This window comes from Mustelus asterias, unplaced genomic scaffold (genome assembly GCF_964213995.1).
Source record: "Mustelus asterias unplaced genomic scaffold, sMusAst1.hap1.1 HAP1_SCAFFOLD_50, whole genome shotgun sequence".
NCBI lineage: Eukaryota > Metazoa > Chordata > Chondrichthyes > Carcharhiniformes > Triakidae > Mustelus > Mustelus asterias.
The window spans coordinates 105,548-118,162 of record NW_027590123.1 but is presented as its reverse complement, the minus strand read 5'-3'; the positions used below and the strand labels follow the sequence as shown (position 1 = coordinate 118,162).

The 12,615-nt window shown below is 46.0% G+C and overlaps 4 protein-coding genes across 4 annotated transcripts in view; 1 reads left to right on the top strand and 3 right to left on the bottom strand.

The window, feature by feature from the left end:
• Positions 1-2,555, bottom strand: part of LOC144483230 (uncharacterized) — a 28,792-nt gene extending 26,237 nt beyond the window's left edge. The window contains exons 1-2 of the mRNA XM_078202002.1: positions 2,493-2,555; positions 474-1,543 (exon numbers count right to left, since the gene is read on the bottom strand). Coding sequence (XP_078058128.1) covers positions 474-1,395 — 922 coding nt within the window. The 5' untranslated portion in view covers positions 1,396-1,543; positions 2,493-2,555. The remainder of the gene's footprint in view (positions 1-473; positions 1,544-2,492) is intronic.
• The window catches only part of LOC144483237 (uncharacterized), a 284,523-nt gene that overhangs the window by 209,390 nt on the left and 62,518 nt on the right, over positions 1-12,615 (bottom strand). The window lies entirely within an intron of this gene.
• LOC144483218 (uncharacterized) lies at positions 2,354-10,495 on the top strand. Its single transcript, XM_078201989.1, has 3 exons — positions 2,354-2,396; positions 4,636-5,472; positions 10,375-10,495. The coding sequence occupies exons 2-3, from the start codon at positions 4,985-4,987 to the stop codon at positions 10,493-10,495; spliced, it is 609 nt and encodes a 202-aa protein (XP_078058115.1). The 5' UTR covers positions 2,354-2,396; positions 4,636-4,984.
• On the bottom strand, positions 10,401-11,850 carry LOC144483228 (uncharacterized). Its single transcript, XM_078201999.1, has one exon. It carries the CDS (start codon positions 11,848-11,850, stop codon positions 10,510-10,512), a length of 1,341 nt encoding a protein of 446 aa, XP_078058125.1. The 3' UTR covers positions 10,401-10,509.

The following is a 12,615-nucleotide window of genomic DNA, read 5'->3' as shown; positions in this document are numbered from 1 at the left end:
ACTCAGGATAAAATTACTGTACTGTAAGAAACTAAGAGCAGGCCATTCGAGTCTGCTCCACCATTCAATATGATCATGGCTGATCCTCGATCTCAATGCCATATTCTCCCCATACCACCTGAAGCCATTAAAATCTAAACTAAAATCTTTCTCTTCCTTGAATATATTCAGTGACTGGGATTCCACAGCCTTCGGTGGTAGAGAATTCCACAAGTTCACTACACTTTGAGTTAAGTTTTTTCCTCATCTCGGTCTCATCTGACATCTGCTTTTGTGGATCATTTCAGTGGAAATGTGCCCTCGCTCAAAGGGAATCAGCCACTGGAATGAAAATTGAGAGACCGGTCAGTCCAACAGCAAGAAACCCTCTGACCCTCCCACTTCACCAACTGTCAGAATGAACATGGTTCAGTCCTGGATGTGATTAACAGCAGCAATAACAGCAAAATCCAACCCCTGTCATCACTTGTGAACTCGCTGGTGTCTCAGCAGGTGGGATGACTGAGTGAATCCCTTCCCACACACAGAGCAGGTAAATGGTCTCTCCCCAGTGTGGACTCGCTGATGTGTCAGCAGGTTCGATGACCGATTGAATCTCTTCCCACACACGGAGCAGGTAAATGGCTTCTCCCCAGTGTGAACCCGCTGGTGTGTCAGCAGGGTAGATAACTCACAGAATCCCATCTCACACTCTGAGCAGATGAAAGGCCTCTCCCTGTCCCCGCTGTGAATTTGTTGGTGTCTTAGCAGGTTGGCTAACTGAGTGAATCCCTTCCCACAAGTGGAGCAGGTGAACGGTCTCTCCCCAGTGTGAACTCGCTGGTGTATCAGCAGGGTGGAGGAATCTCCGAATCCTTTCCCACACACGGAGCAGATGAACGGCCTCTCTCCAGTGTGAACTCGCTGATGTGCCAGCAGGTCAGATGAATCTCTGAATCCTTTCCCACACTCTGAGCAGGTGAATGGTCTCTCCCCAGTGTGAACTCGATGGTGCCTCTGCAGACTGGATGACCGAGTGAATCTCTTCCCACAGTCAGAGCAGATGAATTGCCTCTCCTTGGTGTGAACTTGTTGGTGTACCAGTAGGGTGGATGAATCTCTGCATCTTTTCCCACACACTGAGCAGCTGAATGGTCTCATCCCTGTGTGAACTCGATGGTGTCTCACTAGGTTGGATGAAATACTGAATTTCTTCCCACACACAGAGCAGGTGAATGGCCTCTCCCTGCTGTGAACTCGCTGGTGTGTAAGCAGGTCGGATGCATTAGTAAATCTCTTCCCACACTGAGAGCAGGTGAATGGTCTTTCCCCGGTGTGACTGCGTCGATGAATTTCCAACTCAGATGGGGACTTGAATCCCTTTCCACAACCCTCACATTTCCACGGTTTCCCCATGGTGTCGGTGTCTCGGTGCTTTTCCAGTCACAGGAATGGTAAAATGGGCGATGGTTTGCCTCATCCTATTAAATCGAGTGACTCTGTCAGATCTTGGTGTGAAGTTTGGTTTGAGATTTCTTATGGCAAGTTCTTCCCTTTTAATATCCTGTAAAAGAAGTTTGCAAATGTCATCACTGTCAGTACAGCTCAGAAATTCAGAACAGACAACCAGTCACTGATGGGATACATTCTGCCACATGGATAATTATGGATTGTAACATTGTCATTAAAACATGTGATACCAAAGCCACAGCAATGTGGTTGAATCTTAAGTGCCCACCAAGGGCAACTGGAGATGGGCAATAAATGCTGGCCGACCAGCGACGTCCACGTCCCACAAATGAATACAAAAGTGATTGAGTGTAAATAATTTACATTTAAAAATGTCTTCTGTCAACGGTGTAAATGCTCATTTATAAATTTATATATGTATATATATATATATATTTACATATTTATAAATGCTCATTTTGTCATTGATTTCCTGAAGCTCCTGTTTTGAGTTTCAGACAGTTCTATGCCAAGTGTTTGAGGTGATTAAAAGTCTTTCATCTTACTCTTTGCATATCGATATTCACTAAAGCTACACAGATTGATTTTCTTCTCATTATAAATATAATTTCAATACTTAAAAGGACAGTCTTTCAGCAATCCCTATTTTCCTTCTTTCTGGTTGATAATTAACGGTCTGTACACTTGGCGTAATTTATGATTTTGTTCCTAATTTTATCGGTTTCCCCACCCGCCACAATTTCCACAACACAGCAAAAATAATCACTATTCACTAATTGGGATTGTCAATGGCGGGCTTTATACCCAGCATTCCCCGCGGTGCTGAAAGTCCCCTTTCTTCACTGCAGGAGAGTAGTGCGCAGGCTCAATGCTCATCCAGTTGGAGCATGCGCAGTATGAGTGATGTCTCCTGAGACAAAGACGTTTCTTTGGTTAACAGGCAGTCGGTAAGGATGCGGAAACCCGGAGTGAGTAACGGAGGCGATTCTGGTTGGGGAGAGTTTGTAAACACCGGGTGAATTCTCTAACCCCCTATAACGAACCTGAAGGTGCCGCGTTTGCCGCTCCGGGTCTTTTTCCCGAAACGAGGCCCCGGTTACTGGCCGCCATCTTGATTCAAAGCCGAGGAGTGCGCATGCGTCTTCGTTCAGGTGATGTCACAGAGTGGACGGGGCTTCAGGGTCTCTGTTCCCAACTGGTGCCCGGGGAACCATAACTGAGTAAACAGATTTTAAACAGCTTCATCCACTCCCAGGCTGCAGCTGATGTTTGCAGCCTAAAGGAGTCCATGGGCCATGTTTACATGATATTAATATTATATTATAGCCCAAAGATGTGGATTGCCCATGTTAACTTGCCTCTTAGTGTCCCAAGATGTGCAGGTTAGATGGGAAATTGTGAGGTTACCAGGATAGGGTGAGGAAGAACACCTGCTAAGATACTCTGTCGGAGAGTCATTGCATACTCAATGGGTCAAATGGCACATTCTGCATTGTAGGGATTCTATATTCAGTGTGAGATGTTGCAGTCCTGTATAGTTACCTGAAGGAGCTGCTCCTCAACCTTTGTTAACACTTTCACCCCAATCTCCTAATCTTTGGCTGTGAGGGGGGAAGTTGGGGAGAACAAAGAAAAGTAGAGCACAGGAACAGGCCCTTTGGTCCTCCAAGTCCATGCCAATCATGATACCCTAATTTACAAAAAACCTTCTGCCCTTGCTCGGTCTGTATCCCTCTGGGCAGCATGGTGGCACAGTGGTTAGCACTGCTGCCTCGGAGCTCCAGGGTCCCAGGTTTAATTCTGGCCTTGGGTCACTTTCTGTGTGGAGTTTGCACATTCTCTCCGTGTCTGTGTGGGTTTCTTCCGGGTGCTCCAGTTTCCTCCCACAGTCCAAAGATGTGCGGGTTAGGTTGATTGGCTATGTTAAATTGACCCGAGTGTCAGGAGAATTAGTAAGATAAATGTGTGTGGTTGTGGGAATTGGCCCTGGGTGGGATTTTTAAAAATTAATTTATGGGACATGGATGTCGCTGGCTGTCCAGCATTTATTGCCCATCCCTAGTTGCCCTTGTTCAGAGGGCAGTTGAGAGTCAACCACATTGCTGTGGCTCTGGAGTCACATGTAGGCCTGACCAGAAAAGGATGGCAGATTTCCTTCCCTAAAAGACATCAGTGAACCAGATGGGTTTTTCCGACAATCGACAATGGTTTCATGGTCATCAGTAGATTCTTAATTCCAGATATTTTTTGTTGAATTCAAATTCCACCACCTGCTGTGGCAGGATTTGAACGCGGGTCCCCAGAACATTAGCTGAGTTTCTGGATTAATAGTCTTTCGATAATTTCTAATTCCTCCCTATTCAAGTACCCATCCAGATTCCTGTTAAATTTTGCTAATCTGCCTGCTTCCACCACCTATTTGGCAGCATGTTCCAGGCACCTACCACTCTGTGTGAAAAACTTCCGCTGCACATCTCCCTTAAACATTCCCCTTCTCATCTTGAACCTGTGCCCCTTGTAATTGATAATTCCACCCTAAGAAAAAAACCTCTGACTATCCACCCTGCCTATGCCTCTCATAATTTTGTAGACCTCTATCAGGTCTCCCGTCAGCCTCTGTCTTTCCAGTGAAAAATCCCATTCAACCCCTCCTCGCCAACATCCTCGAGACCAGGCAACATCGTGGTGAACCTTCTTTGCACTCTCTCCAGAGCTTCCAGGTCCTTCTGGTAGTATGGTGGCCAGGAATGCATGCAATACTCCAAATGCAGCTTAACCAAGATCAGAGTATCTTCTCCTGGACCTGCTCTTGGGCCAGATTCAAACAACAATTTGTTGAAGCTGAATGAGCAGTGTCCATAGCAATTGGGTGGATGTCGCATATCCTTGCAGTCTCTCCTGGAGAGGGAGCATGTGGTGTCCACTGATGCACTTGCTACCTTCCACAACTGATGAGCATCGCAGGGTACAAAGTAACTTCAAGACACTGGAAACAACATTCTGGTTTCGTTAGGAAGCTAACCTTTCTTCTTGTTGGTACTTTGTTGCTGATCTTTTTCTTTTAGTTTGTTTGGACCACATATTTGGGGAAACAAACAAGGGAAAAGAATATTCAATAGAAAATTAAATATCTGTTCTGAATTTCTATCATGTTACAATGATAATTTTTGTAAACTCCTTTTACAGGGTATTAGAAGAGGAAGTTTTGCAAATGTGAAACTCAAACACAACATCACACAAAAATACAGCAAAATTGTTCCATTCATCAGAACCTGATTATCATCGACCTTTGAATGTGGAAGCAGAAATGTTTGTTTGTTTTGCAAACATCAGTGTGACTGGAAAAGCACCGAGACACACACACACCCAAGTGAGAGTGTTCCAGTGAACTGACTGTGGAAAGAGCTTTAACCAGTTACACAGCCTGAAAAAAACATCACAACATTCACAGCCAGGAGAAATCATCACGTGTTCTGTGTGTGGATGAGGCTTTAACTGATCATCCAACCTGGAGATACACAAGGACACCAGCACCATGGAGAAACAGTGGAAATGTGCGGATTGTGGGAAGGGGTTCAGTTACCCTTCCCAGCTTAAAAATCATCAACGCAGTCACACTGGGGAGAGACCATTCACCTGCTCCATGTGTGGGAAAGGATTCATTCAGTCATCCCACCTGCTTTCACACCAGCAAGTTCACCTTGATGAGAGGCTGTTAAACCGCTCGGACTGTGAAAGCAACTTTAAAAGCTCGGAGGACCTGGTCACGCACCAGGTTGTTCACACTGAGAGACAGTTCAGTTGCTCTCACTGTGGGAGGGGGTTCATACGATCACAGAACCTCATCGAACATGAACGCACTCACACTGGGGAGAGGCCATTCACCTGCTCTGTGTGTGGGAAGGGATTCACGCGATTATCCTACCTCACTACACACCGACTGGTTCACACTGATAACAGACCTCTCAAATGTACTGAATGTGAGAAGAGTTATAAAACCACAAATGAATTGCTGATACACCAGCGAGTTCACACTGGGGAGAGGCCATTCACCTGCGCTGTGTGTGAGAAGGCATTTGCACGATCATCCCACCTTGCTAAACACCAACTGGTTCACACGGATAAAAGACTTTTCAAATGCTCTGAGTGTGAGAAGACTTACAGAACCACAACTGACCTGCTGACACACCAGCGAGTTCACAATGGGGAGAGGCCATTCAGATGTACAGTGTGTGGGACAGGATTCACTCTGTCATCCAGCCTCCAGAAACACCAGCGAGTTCACACTGGGAAGAGGTCGTTCACCTGCTCCACGTGTGGAAAAGGATTCATTCATTCAGCCAATCTTCTGACACACCAGCGAGTTCACACTGGGGAGAGGCCATTCCTTTGCTCTGACTGTGGGAAGACCTTCATCCACTCATCCCACCTTTTGAGACACCAGAAAGTTCACAAATGATGGAAGGATTTGGATTCTGCTGTTATCTTTAAAAATTCATCTTACAGGACGTGAGGGTCGCTGACTGGGCCGAGCATTTATCGCCCATCCCTAATTCCCCTCCATTTCAGAGGCCATCTCAGAGTCAACCACATTGCAGTGGCTCTGGAATCACATGTAGGCCAGACCAGGTAAGGGCGGCAGATTTCCTTCCCTGAAGGACATTAGTGAACCAGATGGGTTTTTCCGACAATCGTCAATGGTTTCATGGTCATCAGTAGACTTTTAATTCCAGATTAATCACATCCCAGCCTGAAACATGTTCAGCCTGAGAGCTGGAGTTTCTTCATGCTGATGTTAATAATCTCCATAACTTGCTGCAGTTTAGTATTCCGATGCGTGTCAAATGAACTAATATTATTTCAGACACACCGTCGTGTCCTTTATTTCTCCAGGATAAGAGGAGATTATTCGATATCCTGTTACTGACTGCTCCATTTGTGAGTATTTTTTTTCTCCTTTCTCACTGTCTGGATCATTTCAGTTGCGGACCTTCAGCTATTCCCTTGGACCCAGACCTTCCACAACATCTCTCCTCACCTGGGGAATCAGTGAAGGTAGTGATAACACACTCGGCCTCAGTAAACACAAAACCCAGTCTTGATGTGCTGGACCCATCATTGAGAATAGGGATGTTTGTGGAGTCTCCTCTTCCTGTGGTTCCACTTTGGGCTGAAGTCAGTGAGGTCTCTGATCTGTGTTCTGTTTTTTATACCACTAAAACAAATAAACTAATTAACAAGTGAAATCTCCTCAAAACATCATTGTAACAAAAAGACAGAACTTCAAAGAAAATGTATCAAAATTAATTAAAATGTTGTTTAATATAAACCAAAAGTAAATGGGCAGCACAGTGGTTAGCACTGCTGCCTCACAGCGCCAGGGACCTGGGTTCAGTTCTGGCCTTGGGTCACTGTCTGTGTGGAGTTTGCATGTTCTCCCTGTGTCTGCGTGGGTTTCCTCCGCGTGTTCTGGTTTCCTCCCACAGTCCCAAGATGTGCAGGTTAGGTTGATTGGCTATGCTAAATTGACCCTAGTGTCAGGGGGATTAGGAGAGTAAATATGTGGGGTTACGGGAATAGGGCTTGGGTGGGATTGTGGTCGGTGCAGCTCGATGGGCCGAATGGCCTCATGCACTGTATGGATTCTATGATTCTGTGACATGAAACAGAATGAGGGTGAAAGGTAACTAATGAGACTAAAATGTCATTACTGGGGGGCCGGGATTGATGATGCAGCCCAGACCCCACAAGAGCCCACCAGTCATGGAAGGCCTGGCAGTGGCAGTGGACACCACGTGCTCCCTTTCCAAGGCCACCCAGCCGTGAATTTAACCGTGGTACAGAGGCAGACATTTGGGTTGGTGGAACCCCCTCGAGCAGATCAGTGTTTGGGAAATGGATGTCTGTAGAACATGAGGGCAGGGTTACATTGTACAGGAAGAGAAACAGAAACCCAAACAGCACAAGAGGCTGGTTATTGATGATTCTTGTGAACATTATTCCCAGGGTATTAGCAGGGGATGATTTACAGGTCGGGAACTTATAGCCAAACATCACATTGAGATCTAACAGAATCACTCGATTCATCAGGACCTGAATATCATTAACCTTTCAATGTGGAAGGAGAAATGTTTGTTTGTTCTATCTGTGGTAAAAGATTTCATAGAAACCCTACAGTGCAGAAGGAGGCCATTCGGCCCATCGAGTCTGCACCGACCACAATCCCACCCAGGCCCTACCCCCACATATTTACCCGCTAATCCCTCTAACCTACGCATCTCAGGACTCTAAGTGGCAATTTTTAGCATTGCCAATCAACCTAACCAGCACATCTTTGGACTGTGGGAGGAAACCGGAGCACCCGGAGGAAACCCACGCAGACACGAGGAGAATGTGCAAACTCCACACAGACAGTGACCCAAGCCGGGAATCGAACCCAGGTCCCTGGAGCTGTGAAGCAGCAGTGCTAACCACTGTGCTACCGTGCCGCCCTATTTCAAATATCTGTGTGACTGGAAAAGCACCGAGACACAGACACACCCGAGTGAGAGTGTTCCAGTGAACGGAGTGTGGAAAGAGCTTTAACCGGTTACACATCCTGAAAATACATCACAGCATTCACAGCGAGGAGAGACTGTATGCGTGTTGTGTGTGTGGATGAAGCTTTGACTGATCATCCAACCTGGAGAGACACAAGGACACCAGCACCATGGAGAAAGCATGGACATATGGGGATTGAGGGATGGGATTCATTTACCCGTTTCAACTGGGAAATGATCAACACAGTCACACTGAGGAGAGAACTTTCACATTCTCCATTTGTGGAGATGGATTTACTCAGTTGCCAGTCTGTCGGCACACCAGCAAGTTCATTCCGGAGAGAGGCTGTTCAGATGCTCCAGGTGAAGGAAGGAATTTGCTGACTCATCTGAGCTGCTGGCGTATTAGCAAGTTCACACTGAGGAGGGTGCATTCGCCTGCTGTGTGTGTGGGAAAGGGACTCACTCCATCATCCAACCTACTGAGACACCAGTGAGTTCACAAATGAGTGCAAGAGTTGGATTTGGCGAATGCTGCAGTTAGGATTGGACGTGTGGGTAAATCCTGAGGTGGGTAAGAAATGTGTCCCAGCCGCTCTCTTCCATGTTTCAGAGCTCCGAGACATGGAACAAAAGCTCCTCTACAACTGTGTTTAGAGTCAAGAAGAACAACGGTGTGTATGAAATGTGTCCCAGCTGCTCTCTTCCATGGATCAGAGCTCCTAGACATGGAACAAAAGCTCCTTTACAACTGTGTTTAGAGTCAGGAAGAACAACAGTGAATGCTGGAAACGTGCTGTCAAATCAGAGATTGGTGTAAAGCTGGGATCTGTTCCTGACTGAGTGAAACGGCAGGTTTAAGTTTCCAGTCTGAAAAAAGTAGAGATTTAAAATGTTAGTGTGAATTCCTGAATCTACCAATGTAAGGCAATGGAAACATCAAGTTACATTTCTGTCTGGAACCTTTAACCATCTCTCACCTTCCATTGACTTCAATGTGATGGAAACTCACTGTTGAAATCTCTCAGCATTTGAAACATGTTTACAAATGATTGGAGGGTTTTTAGTTGAGATCTTTCTTTTGTCCACTTGAGGTGTTAAATAACAGACTTTCTCCTGTGAATATCCAGCTGGAGTTTTGGGCTCTGATGTGTTTCCTTGTTCATCTTGTTGACTCTAAATATTTGAATCTTGCGGTTTCAAACACCAGATAATCAAATTCCCAACAACAGATTGTCTTTTACTGACTTTATTAACTGCACTGCAATAATACAGACAGAGTAATTCCTTACATGGTTCCAGTGCTCAACGAAGTACTGAAATGATAAAATTTATATGCATTTCAGAGCCTGTAACATAGGAATGGTGTATTGGTCTGTAACTTTAATTCAATGTTCCTTCTTTTAATGTCATGTCCACCACTTTCCTGTTACCTGATCAATTTGTTTATTGTTATTACAGGATTGTCACATATTTCCATTGTTTGTATCTTTAATTTTATGAATCTTTGACGTAAGTTACACAGCAGTTAAGTCTTTGGGCTGTGAGTGTGTTTCTTGAATAAAATACCATTACATTTTTAAAATAGTCATTTGATCTGGAGAACAGAGATAATACAGTCGATTCAGAACGCCCTTCTCCTCAGCTGTGATCTAAAAGGCTACGACTCTCATCAACTTTTACAGATGCACCATAGAAAGCATTCTTTCTGGTTATATCACAGCTTGGTATGGCTCCTGCTCTGACCAAGACCGCATAAACCACAAACAGTTGGGAATGTCGCCCAGTCCATCACGCAAACCAGCCTCCCATCCATTGACACTGTCTACACTTCCCGCTGCCTCAGAAAAGCAGCCAGCATAATCAAGGACCCCACGCACCTCGAACATTCTCTCTTCCACCTTACAAAAGTCTGAGGTCACGTACCAACCGACTCAAGAACAGCTTTTTCCCTGCTGCCATCAGACTTTTGAATGATCCTATCACGTATTAAGCTGATCTTTCTCCACACACTAGCTATGACTATAATACTATATTCTACATCCTCTCCTTTCCTTCTCCCCTTTGTACTTTGTGAACAGGATGTTTGTCTGTATAGTTCACAAGAAACAATACTTTTCACTGTATCCCAATACATGTGACAATAAATCAAATCATCCCTTTCCCCCTATTTACTCTATGTACGGTATGCTTTGTCTGTATAGCGTGCAAGAAACAATACTAATACATGTGACTATAATAAATCAAATCAAATTCAGTTTAAACCCGGTTTGCAGACATGACATTCCATTCACATACAGAAGGTGAGTGAGATCCTGTGAGACACACACTGAGCCCAGTAGCTGAAAGTGATTCACAAACTGTGTTTTGTGTTCATTGATCCCAGGAATGTTACCGAAACCTTCCCTGGATCTCGAGGCTGGGAGAGACACTCTGGTAGGTATGGGGAGCTGGGACTTGTCCATGAGAGTAACGGAAGGTTTGAGACTGAAATAATCTCGAGTTAGAAAGGAGAAAAGGTTCAGTCCTGGGTGTGATTCTCAGCAGCAACAGCAGAGTCCAGCTTTGTTGGTAAGATGTGAAGTTTCTGGTGTTTCAGCAGGCGGGATGTCCGAGTAAATCTCTTCTCACACACAGAGCAGGTGAGCAGCTTCTTCCTGGTGTGAACTCGTCGGTGTTTAACCAGGTCGAACGACTGAACAAATCCCTTCCCACACACACAGCAGGTGAACGGCTTCTCCCCAGTGTGGATGCGTTCGTGTCTCTGGAGGCTGGAGGACTCAGGGAAACGCTTCCCACACACGGAGCAGATGAAGGCCTTCTCCCCGGTGTGAACAAGCTGGTGTTTCTGCACGTGGTGTAAACAAGTAAAGGCCCTCCCGCACACATGACAAATGTACGGCCTCTCCCCGGTGTGAACCCGCTCGTGTATCACAACATGGGACAAACGAGGGAAACTCTTCCCACACACGAAGCAGGTGAACGGCCTCTCCCCGGTGTGAACTCGCTTGTGTGTGCGCAGGGCGGATGACTGAGTGAATCTCTTCCCACACACAGAGCAAGAGAATGGCCTCTCCCCAATGTGAATCCGCTTGTGCATCACAAGGTGCGTTGAACGAGTGAATCCCCTCCCACACTTGGAGCAGGTGAACGGCCTTTCTCCGGTGTGAATTCGTTGGTGTATCACAAGGTCAGATGAGCGAGTGTATCCATTCCCACACTCGGAGCAGGTGAATGGTTTCTCCCCCGTGTGAACAAGTTTGTGCCTCAGAAGGTGGAATGAATGATTGAATCTCCTCCCACACACAGAGCACGGGAACGGCCTCTCCCCACTGTGAGTGCATTGGTGTCTCAGGAGACTATTGTTCATTTTAAAGGTCTTCTCACACTCTGAGCATTTAAAACTTCTCTCATCAGAATGAATGAGCTGGTGCTCTGTGCAGTGGGAGGACTGAGTGAATCTCTTCCCACACTGGGAGCAGCTGAATGGCCTGTCCTTGGTGTGAACTTGTTGGTGCTCAGTGAGATGCACTGAGTCGCTGAACGACTCTCCACAGTGGGAGCAGCTGAACGGTCTCTCGTGTGTGTGAAGGAGCTGGTGCTCTGCAAGGCGGGAGGACTGGCTGAACCTCTTCCCGCAGTGGGAGCAGCTGAACGGTCTCTCGTCAGTGTGAAGGAGCTGGTATTGGGCCTGTTCCTCAGGTGTCTCAACGCTGTCCCCAGAGTCAGAGCTTTGAAGAGGCTCCTCATCAATGTGATCGAGTTGGTGAGCCAGAAGGTTGGACGAACACATGAATTTCTTCCCACACACGGAGCAGGTGAATGAACTCTCACTATTGCGAGCTCGCTGTCGCGTCAGCATGTTTTCCAGCTGTATCAATCCCTTCCCACAGGAAGAGCAGGTTTACAGACTCTCACTAGCTTCCTGCTGAGACAGTCAATTAAATCCCTTCAGATGCACAAATCTTCACATCCTGATGAATTGACTTTCCAATTGTGACACAAAGTTTGGTTTGTTTTTCCTGACTGCAAATTCTCCTCTTCCATTACTCTGCAAAATAATTTCACGAAGAATTGCATAGACTATATAATACACAAACAGGCCATTCGGGCAATCTAGTCTGTACGGAGTTTCTACTCCACATGAGTCTCCTCCTATTCTGCTAACCTCATCTCAGCCTTTCAGCCTCTCTTTTCTCTCATTCTCATCTAGTTTCCTTTTGAAAGAATCGAAGTCTCAACTACTTCCAGTGAGTTCCACATTTTAACAACTGTTTGTGAAAAGAAATGTCTCCTGTTTTCCTGTTGGATTTATTAGTCTGGATTGTGCACTGTGAAGATGTGGTGCAGTGGGGAGTGACCCTTCTTCTGAGTCAGAAGCTCTGGTTTCCACTCCCACTCAGAGTACATGGCCGAGGAAGGCGTGTTCATAATGTGGCCAAACTGTAAATCATTCATAGAATCACTACAGTGCGGAAAGAGGCCATTCGGCCCATTGTGTCTGCACCGACCACAATCCCGCCCTTGCCCTATCCCCATGCATTGACCCAGGCTAGTCCCCCTGATACTAAAGGGCAATTTAGCATGGCCAATGCACCTAACTTTCACATCTTTGGACACTGGGTGG